Here is an 18,414-nt window from a genome sequence, read left to right as displayed (position 1 = left end):
CGCTGCTTACTAAACAATGTACATAGCTGTCATTGTGCACTCTATATGCACATTGCTGCTTACTAAACGATGTACATAGCTGTCATAAATTAGATTTTTGACAGGTCCCAATTTGCAAATGCAAGAAAAGTCATATATTGTTGCACAATCAATATAAAAAATGAAAAAAAAAATGGTAATAAAACAAAGTTAGTTATATTTATTTTTTTCTTATAAAGCTCATCTGGTCCTCTGAAGATTGCAGAAGTCAATTCCTTAGGCCACTTTATCCGAATAAGGAACACTTCTCCAGACCAAGATATTGATATAAGTGGCTACCTAGTGCTGCAGCTGGAGGGGGCACAGGTGGTGTCCGTGTATCGCTTCCCACACAATCTACTTCTGGCATCCCGGCAGCACATTACGGTATGGAGGGATTGCCCTTGAGTAATATTAGTAATAATGAAGGTTAGCACTCTGTTGCAACTTTTGGGTCCAAGTTGCTTCAGCTTTTCATTCTTTTAGTCGGATATTTTTGTGGTTGCTGAAATACAATTACAGCTCATTCTTGTCTAATTAGTGCTTATCACAATTTCTGCGTTTTTGTAAAAGGTGAAAAAAATAAAAAAAATAAAAAAAAATTATATATATATATATATATATATATATATATATATATATATGTCAAAAACACAAAGAAAATGTGTCGTCTTTAAGATCATTTTATCTTCAACTTGCTTAACTGTTCACAATAACACTAATTTTGACCAGGGGTGCGCAGACTTTTACATGCCACTGTATACCCACATTTCCACCTGTATGGAATAGTATGCGCCATGTGATTCCGCCTTTTATCTTGTTTAGATCTGGGCATCTGGAGCAAAAGTTTCTCAAAATCTACCAACAGATTTGGTGTGGAAAGGACGAGTTTACTTCCGAAGCAACGAAAAATGCATCACTGTTCTAACAAGGCCAAATGGGCAGGTATGATGAATATGGAATTATTAGTACTGATATATAGTATTGTTTCTAGAGGAGAATATATGGTGTACATTCCCTGTGCGGGGACGTTCTTAAGTCGCAACTTAAAATTGCACAAAAAACGTTGCAGCATTTCAAGGTGTTTTACACCAGAATTATGGCATAGACATCTTGCTGAAACGTGCCACATGTGCATCTACAATAATTCTTAATTTAGTATGTGTTTATTGTGTTTTTCTAAATCCTTTAATTATGTTATTTTATACCTGATGCTTCTCTTGTGTTTTTAGCCGGTTGCTTCTCTTAGGAATAAGGAGTCACCCTCCAGGCCAGAGACAGCTAAACCAGGCCTGTGTAAACATCAGAAAGCCATAAGACGACCTGTGATGGATCAGATCAAGGTTTATTCTACCACTCTGCCAACTACTGCTCTCAACAGGTAGCACTTGTGCAGACAAAGTACTCTTTTTGTCATTTCTCCCTTTGCTTGCTGACATTCGGCAAACATTTATATCAGTTATCAAGATGTTGAGTGTGTTGATGAGTCACTTGTCACGGACAAGTCAGGATAGTCGAGGAATCCAAGGTCAATAGCCAGGAGAGTACATCCTAAACAGATGGAAGAGAAAGTCCTAGTCAGGTAACGGCCCATGGTCAAAATACCAGGAGGATAGCGGATCTGAGCAAAGGGGTTATACAGATGGATGGTCAGAACGAAGTTCAAGGTCAGGCAGCAATACATCAACAATTGGCCTGAATGTGATAGAGAAATTAAACCTAGAGAACAACAAGGATTATCTGGCTTGTCTGGGGGTTAGTCGTTTAGCTGATTCACTGTAATCTAGATTAATCCGCTTCTCCAAAAAATGACTCCATTCCTCAGAGGCCAATTTAACAGTAAGTAACTCATGACTTCCAACATCATAATTTCTCTCCGCATGCAAGAATTCTTTAGAAAAAAACTAATGCATGCAGGTTAGTCAGAGTTTTGGGCCCCTACGATAAAATGGCCCCTAACCCCGAGTCTCTGAAACATCCACCTCCACAATGAAAGGTTCTTGAAGATTGGGTTGGATTAGAATGGGAGCAGACATCAAACATTCTTTTAATTTTTCGAAGGCCTTTATACCATCCGGCAACCAAACCTTGAGATTTGCCCACTTACGAGTAAGGTCTGTAAAAGGATTAGCAATCTGAGAAAAACCTTTGACCCTAACCCTAATAGTTGGTGAATCCAAGAAAACATTGCAAAGCCTTAAGGTCACAAGGTTGAACCCAAACAATTATGGCCTGCACCTTCCCAGGGTTTATCCTAAACCCTTCTTCTGACAAAAAAACCTCCAAGAACAAAACTTCCTGAACAGAAAAAAAAAACAAATTTCTCTAATTTCGCAAATAAAAAATTCTTCCTCAACCTTTGTACTGTAATACCACACGGACATGTTCCTGGTGAGAGTCAAAATCAAGCGAGAAAATTAGAATATCATCCAAGTAAATCACAACAAAATCTTCCAATGCAATCAGTGAAAATTTCATTCATAAAATTTTGAAAAACAGCAGGTGAATTGTTTAACCCAAATGGCATTACAAGATTTTCAAATAGACCTTCAGAAGTTAAGAACGCCATTTTCCACTCACCACCTTCCTGGATGCTTTTCAAATTATAAGCTCCTTTAACATCAAGTTTAGAAAACCACTTAGCCCCCTGAAGCTGATTATATAGGTTGGGGATGAGTGATGGTGGATAAGTATTTATAACGTGATTTTGTTTAGTCCTTGGAAATTGCAGCAGGGCCGGAGGTCGCCATCTTTCTTTTTACAAAGGAGAATTTGGCAGCTGCAGTAGAGGAGGAAGGATGGATATGAGGACTCATCTGTAAACTTTCGTTAACATATTCTTTCATGGCGGCTCGTTCAGGCCCAGACAAATTGTAAAGGCGAACTTCAGGTAATTTGGCATTAGGGACAAGATTACTAGTCTAATCATAAAGACGATGGGGATGCAGTATAGCTGCCTCTTTTTCCGAGAATGCATCTGCGAAGTTCTCCAGGTACCCCAGCAGACCCCTCAGACTAGGAGAGTATACTTGTACAGACTTTAGACATTTCTTGTAACAATAGTGGCTCGATTTATCATTTTCCTTCTGATACCAATCAATAACAGGATTGTAAATATGTAGCCATGGAAGAGCCAATACCAACCCAGCAGGCAAATTATCCAAAACAAGAGATGGATTCAGAGTGGCGTGCTCCCACTTGGAAATCCACCATTACCTTCTTGACCAGATTCTGGGCTAATTGTGTCTTGTCATTGGTGAAGATTTGAATGGGTATTTCTAAACTAACTTTCCCTAATCCTAACTTTAATACCAGTCCCAAATCAATAAAGTTAGCAGCAGACCCGATGTCAATGAACCCCAAATGCTGATAACACCTGGTCGTTAAAGGATAACACTGTATTCATCAGGACTTTATTCAAGGAGAAAGGTACCTGAGAATCTGGATGATCTACTCATCCATCACCCAGACGTAAGCATGGGGACCCGTGACGTGGGTTACGAGCTTGTGTATTTTGGCCAAAATATAAACTAATACCTCACATATTTTTTTGTATGTGTTTTTTGCATTTTCGGGGTACGGTTGGGCCCATTCTGTCTTGTAAACTGTGGTGTCTGTTCACATGGGATGCATCTAAATAGCGCTGGGCAGCCCGCCTGATCTAATAGAAGGCTGTCACTAATAGGCTGTTAACCTGGATGCTGTGCATTCCCATTGTGTGAACAGCGCCACATACAAGTCTCTTATGTGCAGTCATATGCCAAGCAGCCACCCCCTCCATTAGTTTGGTAGGTTGTGAGTGGCTGCCTCATCGGTATTTCTGCACCTGTGTTGCCGCCATCTTAACCCCATGGGTCCACTGCATCCTGATAATGCATTAGTTTGGAGGCCCAGGCAGGTAAGCATCCCTGCCTTTTTTTGCTATTTTTCTGAATTTTTGGAGGACCTCTGAATCCTCTTTTTGTGCTATCAATGGTTAGAATAGGTTCACACCTGCAAAGGTTGGAAGTTACTACTGTAGATAGTATAACATAAGTGCTGGTATGATATGCTCTTCCCTGTTATGTTTGCTAATGACAGGTGTTATGAAGGCAATCCAGAAACACAGTGTGCTTAGCGATCAGAGCGCACACAGTGATCTGACAAATACCCAAAAATACAAGAACGAGCTCTGAGACGTGGAAACTCTGTAGACTGCACACCTGATCCTATCCTAAACACAACTAAAAGCGGCTGTGGATTGCGCCTAACAACTACCTAGGCAACTCGGCACAGCCTAAGAAACTAGCTAGCCTGAAGATAGAAAAATAGGCCTGACTTGCCCCAGAGAAATTCCCCAAAGGAAAAGGCAGCCCCCCACATATAATGACTGTGAGTAAGATGAAAAGACAAAACGTAGGGATGAAATAGATTCAGCAAAGTGGGGCCCGATATTCTAGGACAGAGCGAGGACAGTAAAGCGAACTTTGCAGTCTACAAAAAACCCTAAAGCAAAACCACGCAAAGGGGGCAAAAAAAACCACCGTGCCGAACTAACGGCACGGCGGTACACCCTTTGCGTCTCAGAGCTTCCAGCAAAACAAAAGACAAGCTGGACAGAAAAAAAGCAACAAAAAAGCAAAAAGCACTTAGCTATACAGAGCAGCAGGTCACAGGAACAATCAGGAGAAGCTCAGATCCAACACTGAAACATTGACAAGGAGCAAGGATAGCAGCATCAGGCGGAGTTAAGTAATGAAGCAGTTAACGAGCTCACCAGAACACCTGAGGGAGGAAGCTCAGAAGCTGCAGTACCACTTGTGACCACAGGAGTGAATTCAGCCACAGAATTCACAACAGTACCCCCCCCTTGAGGAGGGGTCACCGAACCCTCACCAGAGCCCCCAGGCCGACCAGGATGAGCCGCATGAAAGGCACGAACAAGATCGGAAGCATGAACATCAGAGGCAAAAACCCAGGAATTATCTTCCTGAGCATAACCCTTCCATTTAACCAGATACTGGAGTTTCCGTCTAGAAATACGAGAATCCAAAATCTTCTCCACAATATACTCCAATTCCCCCACCACCAAAACCGGGGCAGGAGGCTCAACAGATGGAACCATAGGTGCCACGTATCTCCGCAACAACGACCTATGGAATACATTATGTATGGAAAAGGAGTCTGGGAGGGTCAAACGAAAAGACAAAGGATTGAGAACCTCAGAAATCCTATACGGACCAATAAAACGAGGTTTAAATTTAGGAGAGGAAACCTTCATAGGAATATGACGAGAAGATAACCAAACCAGATCCCCAACAGGAAGTCGGGGACCCACACGGCGTCTGCGATTAGCGAAAAGTTGAGCTTTCTCCTGGGACAAGATCAAATTGTCCACTACCTGAGTCCAGATCTGCTGCAACCTATCCACCACAGAATCCACACCAGGACAGTCCGAAGACTCAACCTGTCCTGAAGAGAAACGAGGATGGAACCCAGAATTGCAAAAAAATGGAGAAACCAAGGTAGCCGAGCTGGCCCGATTATTAAGGGCGAACTCAGCCAACGGCAAAAAGGACACCCAATCATCCTGGTCTGCAGAAACAAAACATCTCAGATATGTTTCCAAGGTCTGATTGGTTCGTTCGGTCTGGCCATTAGTCTGAGGATGGAAAGCCGAGGAAAAGGATAGGTTAATGCCCATCCTACCACAAAAGGCTCGCCAAAACCTTGAAACAAACTGGGAACCTCTGTCAGAAACAATATTCTCAGGAATGCCATGCAACCGAACCACATGCTGAAAGAACAAAGGTACCAAATCAGAGGAGGAAGGCAATTTAGCCAAGGGCACCAGATGGACCATTTTAGAAAAGCGATCACAGACCACCCAAATGACTGACATCTTTTGAGAAACGGGAAGGTCAGAAATGAAATCCATCGAAATATGTGTCCAAGGCCTCTTTGGGACCGGCAAGGGCAAAAGCAACCCACTGGCACGAGAACAGCAGGGCTTAGCCCTAGCACAAATCCCACAGGACTGCACAAAAGTACGTACATCCCGTGACAGAGATGGCCACCAGAAGGATCTAGCCACTAACTCTCTGGTACCAAAGATTCCAGGATGACCAGCCAACACCGAACAATGAAGTTCAGAGATAAGTATATTAGTCCACCTATCAGGGACGAACAGTTTCTCTGCTGGACAACGATCAGGTTTATTCGCCTGAAATTTTTGCAGCACCCGCCGCAAATCAGGGGAGATGGCAGACACAATGACTCCTTCCTTGAGGATACCCGCTGGCTCAGATAAACCCGGAGAGTCGGGCACAAAACTCCTAGACAGAGCATCCGCCTTCACATTTTTAGAGCCCGGAAGGTACGAAATCACAAAGTCGAAGCGGGCAAAAAATAACGACCAACGGGCCTGTCTAGGATTCAAGCGCTTGGCAGACTCGAGATAAGTCAAGTTCTTATGATCAGTCAATACCACCACGCGATGCTTAGCTCCTTCAAGCCAATGACGCCACTCCTCGAATGCCCACTTCATGGCCAGCAACTCTCGATTGCCCACATCATAATTACGCTCAGCGGGTGAAAACTTCCTGGAAAAGAAAGCACATGGTTTCATCACTGAGCAATCAGAACCTCTCTGTGACAAAACCGCCCCTGCTCCAATCTCAGAAGCATCAACCTCGACCTGGAACGGAAGAGAAACATCTGGCTGACACAACACAGGGGCAGAACAAAAACGACGCTTCAACTCCTGAAAAGCTTCCACAGCAGCAGAAGACCAATTAACCAAATCAGCACCCTTCTTGGTCAAATCGGTCAATGGTTTGGCAATGCTAGAAAAATTACAGATGAAGCGATGATAAAAATTAGCAAAGCCCAGGAACTTTTGCAGACTTTTCAGAGATGTCGGCTGAATCCAATCCTGGATGGCTTGGACCTTAACTGGATCCATCTCGATAGTAGAAGGGGTAAAGATGAACCCCAAAAATGAAACTTTCTGCACACCGAAGAGACACTTTGATCCCTTCACAAACAAAGAGTTAGCACGCAGGACCTGAAAAACCATTCTGACCTGCTTCACATGAGACTCCCAATCATCTGAGAAGATCAAAATGTCATCCAAGTAAACAATCAGGAATTTATCCAGATACTCACGGAAGATGTCATGCATAAAAGACTGAAACACAGATGGAGCATTGGCAAGTCCGAACGGCATCACTAGATACTCAAAATGACCCTCGGGCGTATTGAATGCAGTTTTCCATTCATCTCCTTGCCTGATTCTCACCAGATTATACGCACCACGAAGATCTATCTTAGTGAACCAACTAGCCCCCTTAATCCGAGCAAACAAGTCAGATAACAATGGCAAGGGATACTGAAATTTAACAGTGATCTTATTAAGAAGGCGGTAATCTATACAAGGTCTCAGTGAACCATCCTTCTTGGCTACAAAGAAGAACCCTGCTCCCAGTGGTGACGACGATGGGCGAATATGTCCCTTCTCCAGGGATTCCTTCACATAACTGCGCATAGCGGCGTGTTCGGGCACGGATAAATTAAATAATCGACCTTTAGGGAATTTACTACCAGGAATCAAATTGATAGCACAATCACAATCCCTATGCGGAGGTAGAGCATCGGACTTGGGCTCTTCAAATACATCCTGATAATCAGACAAGAACTCTGGGACCTCAGAAGGAGTGGATGACGAAATCGACAAAAATGGAACATCACCATGTACCCCCTGACAACCCCAGCTGGATACCGACATGGAATTCCAATCCAATACTGGATTATGGGTTTGTAGCCATGGCAACCCCAACACGACCACATCATGCAGATTATGCAACACCAGAAAGCGAATAACTTCCTGATGTGCAGGAGCCATGCACATGGTCAGCTGGGCCCAGTATTGAGGTTTATTCTTGGCCAAAGGTGTAGCATCAATTCCTCTCAATGGAATAGGACACCGCAAAGGCTCCAAGAAAAACCCACAACGTTTAGCATAATCCAAATCCATCAGATTCAGGGCAGCGCCCGAATCCACAAACGCCATGACAGAAAACGACGACAAAGAGCATATCAAGGTAATGGACAGAAGGAATTTGGAGTGTACAGTACCAATGACGGCAGACCTAGCGGACCGCTTAGTGCGCTTAGGACAATCAGAAATAGCATGAGTGGAATCACCACAGCAGAAACACAGACCATTCAGACGTCTGTATTCCTGCCGTTCAACTCTAGTCATAGTCCTATCGCACTGCATAGGCTCAGGTTTAACCTCAGGCAGTACCGCCAAATGGTGCACAGATTTACGCTCGCGCAAGCGTCGACCGATCTGAATGGCCAAAGACAAAGACTCATTCAAACCAGCAGGCATAGGAAATCCCACCATGACATCCTTAAGAGCCTCAGAGAGACCCTTTCTGAACAAAGCTGCCAGCGCAGATTCATTCCACTGAGTGAGTACTGACCATTTCCTAAATTTCTGACAATATACTTCTATATCATCCTGACCCTGGCACAAAGCCAGCAAATTTTTCTCAGCCTGATCCACTGAATTAGGCTCATCGTACAGCAATCCGAGCGCCAGAAAAAACGCATCGACACTACTCAATGCAGGGTCTCCTGGCGCAAGAGAAAATGCCCAGTCTTGAGGGTCGCCGCGCAAAAAAGAAATAATAATCAAAACCTGTTGAATAGGATTACCAGAAGAATGAGGTTTCAAGGCCAGAAATAGCTTACAATTATTTTTGAAACTTAGAAACGTAGTTCTATCTCCAAAAAACAAATCAGGAATAGGAATTCTTGGTTCTAACATAGATTTCTGATCAATAGTATCTTGAATTTTTTGTACATTTATAACGAGATTATTCATTGAAGAGCACAGACCCTGAATATCCATGTCCACACCTGTGTCCAGAATCACCCAAATGTCTAGGGGAAAAAAAAAAGTGAACACAGAGCAGAAAAAAAAAAAAAAAATGATGTCAGAACTTTTTCTTTCCCTCTATTGAGAATCATTAGTTAGGCTCCTTGTACTGTTATGTTTGCTAATGACAGGTGTTATGAAGGCAATCCAGAAACACAGTGTGCTTAGCGATCAGAGCGCACACAGTGATCTGACAAATACCCAAAAATACAAGAACGAGCTCTGAGACGTGGAAACTCTGTAGACTGCACACCTGATCCTATCCTAAACACAACTAAAAGCGGCTGTGGATTGCGCCTAACAACTACCTAGGCAACTCGGCACAGCCTAAGAAACTAGCTAGCCTGAAGATAGAAAAATAGGCCTGACTTGCCCCAGAGAAATTCCCCAAAGGAAAAGGCAGCCCCCCACATATAATGACTGTGAGTAAGATGAAAAGACAAAACGTAGGGATGAAATAGATTCAGCAAAGTGGGGCCCGATATTCTAGGACAGAGCGAGGACAGTAAAGCGAACTTTGCAGTCTACAAAAAACCCTAAAGCAAAACCACGCAAAGGGGGCAAAAAAACCCACCGTGCCGAACTAACGGCACGGCGGTACACCCTTTGCGTCTCAGAGCTTCCAGCAAAACAAAAGACAAGCTGGACAGAAAAAAAGCAACAAAAAAGCAAAAAGCACTTAGCTATACAGAGCAGCAGGTCACAGGAACAATCAGGAGAAGCTCAGATCCAACACTGAAACATTGACAAGGAGCAAGGATAGCAGCATCAGGCAGAGTTAAGTAATGAAGCAGTTAACGAGCTCACCAGAACACCTGAGGGAGGAAGCTCAGAAGCTGCAGTACCACTTGTGACCACAGGAGTGAATTCAGCCACAGAATTCACAACACTTCCCCATATTTTGCTGTAGTTGTATGACTATAGGTTGTGACTGGCTGTAATTATGCAAAGTTAAAGCGGTAGTCCAAAATTAATCTTAAATGTCCATCTCTTTGTTGTAAAAATCGAATCTCTTTTCTAATATACTTTAGATGAAAAGTCACTATCGTTCCCTCTCTAATCTATCTGTTTTATTTAAATTTTTTTCAACTTTTGATGACATTTCATTTAAGAATCCCCTGTGCATGCTGAGATGCTAAAATGGGATGTCATTAGAGAGAAGAAGCTGTGATCACTGCTGCAGCCTCTGTTCCCTCCTGAAATGAAGCATGATCAGTGCCATCCGTTTCAGGGGCTAGTCCCTGCTCTACTGAGCATGTATCAATTCTGATGTATGCTCAAAACAAGCTCCCTTCTCACTGTGCATGATTTTTTCTTCAATGAAGTGTGACAGTGCGCTCCCTCACCTGTTCTAATGAGTACTTACCAGTTGTCAAGAGGGTGCACTGCCAGTGCGCATTGCAAGGAGAGAACATGGCGAGCAGGGACCAGCCTCACCCCCGAACACAGACTTCAGTTGCGGGAGAAGGTCTGATCTCTGCTCACCTGTTTTCTCCTTTCAATGCACACTGACAGTGCGCTCCCCTGTCAGCTTATCACTTTTCAGTAGAGCCAGCAAGGGAGCACACCATCACTGTGCATGAAAAAATTATATCACAGAGACAAGGCAGCTCATACTCATCATACAGAGGAATTGGCAACGTAGAGCAGGGACTAGCCCAGCCACTGAAAAGGATGTCACTGATGATGCTTCATTTCAGGGTGGGGACAGGGGCTGTGGCAGTGACCGCAGCCTCTGTCCCCTGATGATACTTTGTTTGAGTATCCCAGCATGTGGTGGGGGTTCTCAAACAAAACAAACAAAATGTCATCAAAACGAAGTAGGTGAAAAAAATAATAAAATAAAGCAGTTAGAGAGAGTAGAGAGGGAATGATAAGGACTTTATAATTAAAGTATATTAAAAAAGAGATTTTATTTTTACAATAAATAGACAGACATTTAAATATTACTTTCGGACCACTTCTTTAAGTAAATTTCATTTAGACCGGTCTCAATTGTGTTTATTATAGGACCTGTGGTTCCCCTGACTATGGGATGACTCGGAACATAGCGCCTTACTCAACTAGCATTAGACCAAAGCTGTGCTTAGCCTTCAGAAATTCAGGTATCTATTTTATTTACTATGCCACTATGTGGGCATTATTCAATTGTAAATTATTAGATGCTATAGATTGTATTGTTCTAAGACCTGAAACAATTTTACAAGTAGTTTTGATTAGAAATGTCCTAGTTTTCCATTCACAGCTGTGTCTTTATGGGTACAGATTACAAACCCTGTGCATAGTCCTTCTTCCTCCCATTCTACAGTCTGTAGACTAGCAGTAAACATTTAGTTAGATGTTTTACACACAAGTACAGGGATGTGGACTCTGTAAGCCGCAGTCCAATAAGCACTGGCTAGACTGGAGGGAGGATTCCCAGGTCACAGTTCCATGAATTCATTATTTAAATTCCCAGAGGAGCATTGTATGACCTACAAGCCTTGTTATGCCAACTAGGAATATCAATACAAAGAGATACAAAGAGAAACGTCACCCGCTGTTAGACATCTCATCCAGCCAAAGAAGTTTTCCTGCTTTGTACTGATGAGGGACAAAAACCCTGAAACACGTGTCTGCAAATGGTTTGGCTTCTTAAGCTAAGTCATGTGGAAAGACTCTTTAAATGGTCAATATTGACTTATAGTATTGCTACACCCAATAAGTGGCAGTGCATTTCTTCTCTGAAAAGGTAATTTGCATAATGAATAGATTGACATAGTGTTGGTTCTGTCACAATGAGGTCTAAAGGTACCGTCACACAGTGGCACTTTGATCGCTAGGACGGCACGATCCGTGACGTTCCAGCGATATCGTAACGATCTCGCTGTGTCTGACACGCTACTGCGATCAGGGACCCCGCTGAGAATCGTACGTCGTAGCAGATCATTTGAAACTTTCTTTTGTTGCTGGATCTCCCGCTGACATCGCTGAATCGGCGTGTGTGACGCCGATTCAGCGATGTCTTCACTGGTAACCAGGGTAAACATCGGGTTACTAAGCGCAGGGCCGCGCTTAGTAACCCGATGTTTACCCTGGTTACCAGCGTAAACGTAAAAAAAACAAACACTACATACTTACCTTCCGTGTCTGTCCTCCGGCGCTGTGCTTCTCTGCACTGGCTGTGAGCGCCGGCCAGCCGGAAAGCACAGCGGTGACGTCACCGCTCTGCTTTACGGCTGACCGGCGCTGACAGTGCAGAGGAAAGCAGAGCGCCGAAGGACAGACAGCGGAAGGTAAGTATGTAGTGTTTGTTTTTTTACGTTTACGCTGGTAACCAGGGTAAACATTGGGTTACTAAGCGCGGCCCTGCGCTTAGTAACCCGATGTTTACCCTGGTTACCAGGGGACTTCGGGATCGTTGGTCGCTGGAGAGCTGTCTGTGTGACAGCTCTCCAGTGACCAAACAGCGACGCTGCAGCGATCGACATCGTTGTCGTATCGCTGCAGCGTCGTTTCAGTGTGACGGTACCCTTAGAGAGACAAGGGTCATCATAGTGAGAGCAGTTAGGATGTGAGAGGCCAAGAAATGAGACGGGAACAGGAGTGCAAAGCGAGCTGCGAGTATGGAACAGGAGTAGTACAACATAGGGGCAGACATACCATTGGTGCAACCTGTGCGGCTAGACAGAGGCCCAAGAGGTAAGGGGGGCCCACGTCTGTGGAAGACATGTAAAGGGGCCCAGGTACATTTTGCACAATGGCCCTCAGCAGTCTGTGTCTATCACTGGCACTACAAGTATCAGTAATCCGAGACAGGAGCACAGTAAACCTCAATGACCAGACAAGAGATGACAGGGTGATATACATGTAAGCATGTTACCAAGCATGATGTCATTTTTATGAGCTTAATGCCTTGGCAGCTCAACATAGTAATGGCCTGAACCAACTGGACTACTGTAGATGACAGAAGTTCACACTAGTCACTGTACTTTTCTATATGTATACTTCCTGATGTTTCAGGAAACAACACATGTACATTATCCACAATGATCAGACTCAGACACTGTCTTTTGTATTCAGGCATCTAATGAGCGGGCGCACAGGTCATTTTTAAGGGAGGAGGAGCAGGGTCAGCTGTGACATTGCCAATTGGGATTGATGGATCCTGTGTTATCAGCGGTGTATAGAGGCGTTACCTGTCATTGTAATACGGCCTCTGATGATAAGGAAACTAGTGTTAACTTTACCTCAAAGGACAGGAAGTATGTGTCTAAAAAAAGCCCCAGTGGACACTGTGAATTTTGCAAGATTAATATATATTTATTTTTTTATACATAGATCGTAATATGAAAAAAAAAACATTAACCAAATAAAAAAAACACGTGTAATACAAAAATCTGATCAATAGGTCATTTTCTGACAACACATTCCCACATACCACAACAAGATTAACCAGTCTAACAGCCATATTTTGGCTTTGTAGAACTTGCAAATCTATGCGCCCATACTACAGGGTGTGCCATTTATGTGGATACACCTAAATAAAATGTGAATGGTTGGCGATATCAACTTCCTGTCTATGGCACATTAGTATATGGGATTCTGTCATCCACCACTTTGGTTAGTGTAATTGTTTAAAGGCCCTGTGACAGGTAAGCATCTCTGCCTGTGTACTGGTTTTTTTTTGTCAAGAATAGTGGAGGTTTTTTCCTCTTATGGTGTGTTTTTGTTAGATTAGGACCGGCAATAAGTAAGGACCCTTGGCGTGGGTTGCCAGCTTAAATATTATGGCCATAACACCAACCAATACCTTACATACATTGTTATGTTTTTGGGCACGTCATTTTTTCAGGGTGCAGCTGAGCCCTAGATGGCTCTGTAAACTCTGGCCTCTGTTCACACAGAATGCATTATAGCAATGGCTGGCCCGCTTTATGGCGTCATTAATAGGCCTTGAGCCATATGCTCTGCATTTCTGTGTGAACATGCCACATACAGATCATTTTGCACAGGTGTGCCAGGCGGCCAAATCCTGATTGTAGGCTGGCTGCATTATCGGTATTATTGCACCTGTGCTTCTGTCATCCACCATCTTAACTTGGGCCCGCTGCACTTTGGTTAGTGTAATTGTTTGGTGGCCTTGAACAGGTAACCATCTCTGCCTGTGTACTGGTTTTTTAGTCAAGAATAGTGGAGGTTTTTTCCTCTTATGGTGTGTTTTTTTTTTTTTTAGTATATGGGAGGGGGAAAACTTCTAACGATGGGTGGTTACCTTGGCGGCCATTTTGAAGTTGGACATTTTGGATCCAACTTTATTTTTTACAATGGGAAGAGGGTCATGTGACACATCAAACTTATTGAGAATTTCACAAGAAAAACAATGGTATGCTTGGTTTTAATGTAACTTTATTCTTTCAAGAGTTATTTACAAGTTTATGACCACTTATAAAATGTGTTCAAAGTTCTGCCCATTGTGTTGGATTGTCAATGCAACCCTCTTCTACCACTCTTGACACACTGATAGCAACACCGCAGAAGAAATGCTAGCACAGGCTTCCAGTATCCGTTGTTTCCGATGCTGCACATCTCGTATCTTCACAGCATAGACAATTACCTTCAGATGACCCCAAAGATAAAAGTCTAAGAGGGTCAGATCGGGAGACCTTGGTGGCCATTCAACTGGCCCACGATGACCAATCCACTTTCCAGGAAACTGCTCATGTAGGAATGCTCGGACCTGACACCCATAACGTGGTGGTGCATTATCTTGGGTGTCAGGTCCCATGTTTTTCGGCAGCAGAAACAGGGAAAATGATCTGAGTTGAGGTAAAGATAAATGGTGCAAAATACAGGGATATTCTTGAGAAAAACCTGTTTCAGTCTGTCAGTAATTTGAGACTAGGACTGAGGTTCACCTTCTAAAAAGGCAATGACCCAAAACATACTGCTAAGGCTACTTTCACACTAGCGTCGGTACGGGCCAGTCGCAGTGCGTCGGGCCGACGTACCGACGCATGCTGTGAATTAAAATCACAACGGGGGCAGCGGATGCAGTTTTGCAACGCATCCGCTGCCCCATTGTGAGGTCCGGGGAGGAGGGGGCGGAGTTTCAGCCACGCATGCGCGGTCGAAAAAGCGGACCCGACGGACCAAAAAACGTTGCAAGCAACGTTTTTTTGGCCCGACGGACTGCAAAAACACGTCGCATCCGTCGCACAACGGATGCAATGTGTGGCAATCTGTCGCAATGTGTCGCTAATGGAAGTCTATGGAGAAAAAACGCATCCTGCAGGCAACTTTGCAGGATGCATTTTTTCTTCAAAACGACGCATTGTGACGTGCGTCAAATGACGCTAGTGTGAAAGTAGCCTAAAGCAACACTCAAGTGGTTTAAAGAGAAATGTGTACATTTTTTTGGAGTGGCCTGGTCAAAGCCTAGACATGAATCCAATTGAAAATCTGATCAGATTTGAAGATTGCTGTTCACCTGAGGAAACCATCTATCTTGACTTGGCCCTATCCTGGATCTCATCATACCTAACAGACCGGACATTCAGCGTCTCCCACTCACACACCACCTCCTCACCTCGCCCTCTATCTGTCGGAGTCCCACAAGGTTCAGTCCTTGTGCCCCTGCTCTTCTCCATTTACACCTTTGGCCTGGGACAGCTCATAGAATCTCATGGCTTTCAGTATCACCTCTATGCTGACGACACCCAGATCTACATCTCTGGACCAGATATCACCTCCCTTCTAACCAGAATCCCTCAATGTCTGTCCACTATTTCATCCTTCTTCTCCGCTAGATTTCTGAAACTTAACATGGACAAAACAGAATTCATCATCTTTCCCCCATCTCACGTGACCCCCCCAACGAACCTATCCATTACAGTAAATGGCTGCCCACTCTCCCAAGTCCCACAAGCTCGCTGCCTAGGGGTAATCCTTGACGCTGATCTCTCCTTCAAACCACATATCCAAGCCCTCTCCACTTCCTGCCGACTTCAACTCAAAAGTATTTCATGAATCCGTTCATTCCTCAACCATGAATCTGCAAAAACCCTAGTCCATGCCCTCATCATCTCTGGCCTTGACTACTGCAACCTCCTGCTCTGTGGCCTCCCCTCTAACACTCTCGCACCCCTCCAATCTATTCTAAACGCTGCTGCCCGACTAATCCACCTGTCCCCCCGCTATTCCCCGGCCTCTCCCCTCTGTCAATCCCTTCACTGGCTCCCCATTGCCCAGAGACTCCACTACAAAACCCTAACCATGACATACAAAGCCATCCACAACCTGTCTCCTCCATACATCTGTGACCTCATCTCCCATACTTACCTACACGCAACCTCCGATCCTCACAAGATCTCCTTCTCTACTCCCCCCTTATCTCCTCTTCCCACAATCGTATACAAGATTTCTCTCGCGTATCAACCCTACTCTGGAACCCTCTATCACAACACATCAGACTCTCGCCTGCCATCGAAACCTTCAAAAAGAACCTGAAGACCTACCTCTTCCGACAAGCCTACAACCTGCAGTAACCACCGATCGACCAAACCGCTGCATGTCCAGCTCTATCCTCGCCTACTGTATCCTCACCCATCCCTTGTAGATTGTGAGCCCTCGCGGGCAGGGTCCTCTCTCCTCCTGTACCAGTTATGACTTGTATAACTTGTATTGTTTAAGATTATTGTACTTGTTTTTATTATGTATACCCCTCCTCACATGTAAAGCGCCATGGAATAAATGGCGCTATAACAATAAATAATAATAATAATCTTGGAGAAGCCAGGGCAGTTTTTCCTTGAGGAATTGGCTAAAATCCCAGTGGCTAGATGTAGAAAGATCATAGGGACTTATCCAAAGTGAGTTGTCACGCTGGAGGATCGTGGACCCACTGACCACAGGCTGGGCTTTCCCTGGAGCCTCTGATGGTGAGGTCAGGCTTCAGCTGCAGGTAGCCACCAGGAACCACTCCAGAGCAGTGTCCAGAACAGTTAAGGATAGCTCCAGGTGGGCTCCTCCAAGCACGGGGCTCAGGGCGATTGCACCCTCTGCCTCTCCCCGGTAGCGACGCTACTGTGTATATGTCTTTTCTTGGAAGGACTGTATTTGTGACGTCATTGTCAGGTAAAATGTTCCTATGCTTATTTTACAGGACTGGCACCCAGTAACCCTCATCCACTGTCGGTCACTTGGCAGCCAGTAAGTAGTAATAGTACAATACAAAATGCTGAATTTTAAATTATAATATTTAGGAGTGTAGAACTTCTAGTCCACTTGGACAACACACATTTAATCACTTTTTTTTATTAACAGGAACGGTTCAATAGAAATAGCGCCCTCATCAGACTTCTGGTCCAGAACACTGCCAGATCCAAGCATGGATTTGACTTCCTCAGTCACATACCCTTTACATTTGATCTCCTGAAAATCTAGTGACCACTTACCCTAACAGACTTTCTGTTGGAAAATTGACCTGAACTTTGCTTTTACATAATGGAATCATTAATATTGTATAATAAGTTGGGCAACTTTTTAATATGCCAAATCCATTCTTTTTTCTGCTTTTTTTGCCTAAAGTTTTGTTTTTTAAGCACTTTTATTTCTTCTGCAAATTTGTCATGGTTTCTATGCTATACTAGATTTTCAGTCCCTGTGATTTTTTTTTTTTTTAGCTTTTCTCAAAAAATGTTTTGTCATTTTCATTACCAGATGTTTTCAGCTACCATGGTGTTTGTGAACCCTTTGGAATGTTCAGCTTCCTTATTTCGGCATAAATTTGACCTAAAACTACATCAGGTTGTCAAACAAGTCCTAAAAGTAAATAAAGAGAGTCAAATCAAATAAATAATTTTAAAATATTAGACTTTTCCATTTTTTTTTTTTAAATTCTGAAAATGATCCAATATCTCATGTCTGTGAGTGGCTAAAGAATGTGAAAACTTAGAATAAGCAGGTCTAAGGGGTAAGGTTTCTCCTTGTGGAGAGTGCCATACCAGCTCCGGCTTGTCAAGGTAAGGAGGCTTAGGCTACTTTCACACTTCAGTCGGTACGGGCCCGTCGCAATGCGTCGGGCCGACGGACGTTGAGAAATAACTGCAAGACGTGGGCAGCAGATGCAGTTTTTCAACGCATCCGCTGCCCATTCTGCAGTCCAGGGAGGAGTTTGCGGAATTTCGGCCGCGCATGCGCGGTCGAAAATGGCGGACACGTCGCACAAAAAAGTTAAAATTGAACGTTTTTTTTGTGCATGGCGTCCGCCAAAACATGACTGATCCGTCGCACGACGGACGCGACGTGTGCCTATCCGTCGCTAATACAAGTCTATGGGCAAAAAACGCATCCTGCGAGCACATTTGCAGGATCCGTTTTTTGCCCATAACGACGGATTGCGACTGAGGACAAAAGACGGAAGTGTGAAAGTAGCCTAATTCGATGTGCAATGCTCCTCTGGGAAATTTGCATATAAAAGAGGCAATTTG

The 18,414-nt window shown here is 43.9% G+C and overlaps 1 protein-coding gene across 2 annotated transcripts in view; it reads left to right on the top strand.

Moving 5' to 3' along the window:
* LMNTD2 (lamin tail domain containing 2) overlaps positions 1-17,795 on the top strand; it is a 109,450-nt gene extending 91,655 nt beyond the window's left edge. The window contains exons 3-8 of one of the 2 annotated variants that reach the window (XM_069738724.1): positions 219-405; positions 844-963; positions 1,251-1,399; positions 10,955-11,049; positions 17,088-17,134; positions 17,249-17,795. In XM_069738724.1, the coding sequence (XP_069594825.1) occupies positions 219-405; positions 844-963; positions 1,251-1,399; positions 10,955-11,049; positions 17,088-17,134; positions 17,249-17,368 (718 nt within the window). In that variant the 3' untranslated portion in view covers positions 17,369-17,795. The remainder of the gene's footprint in view (positions 1-218; positions 406-843; positions 964-1,250; positions 1,400-10,954; positions 11,050-17,087; positions 17,135-17,248) is intronic. The other variant, XM_069738725.1, reaches the window with a different exon arrangement.
* Positions 17,796-18,414: the final 619 nt, after the last annotated feature.

This window comes from Ranitomeya imitator, chromosome 9, assembly GCF_032444005.1.
Source record: "Ranitomeya imitator isolate aRanImi1 chromosome 9, aRanImi1.pri, whole genome shotgun sequence".
Classification (NCBI taxonomy): Eukaryota; Metazoa; Chordata; class Amphibia; order Anura; family Dendrobatidae; genus Ranitomeya; species Ranitomeya imitator.
This window is presented reverse-complemented; position numbering and strand designations above follow the sequence as displayed.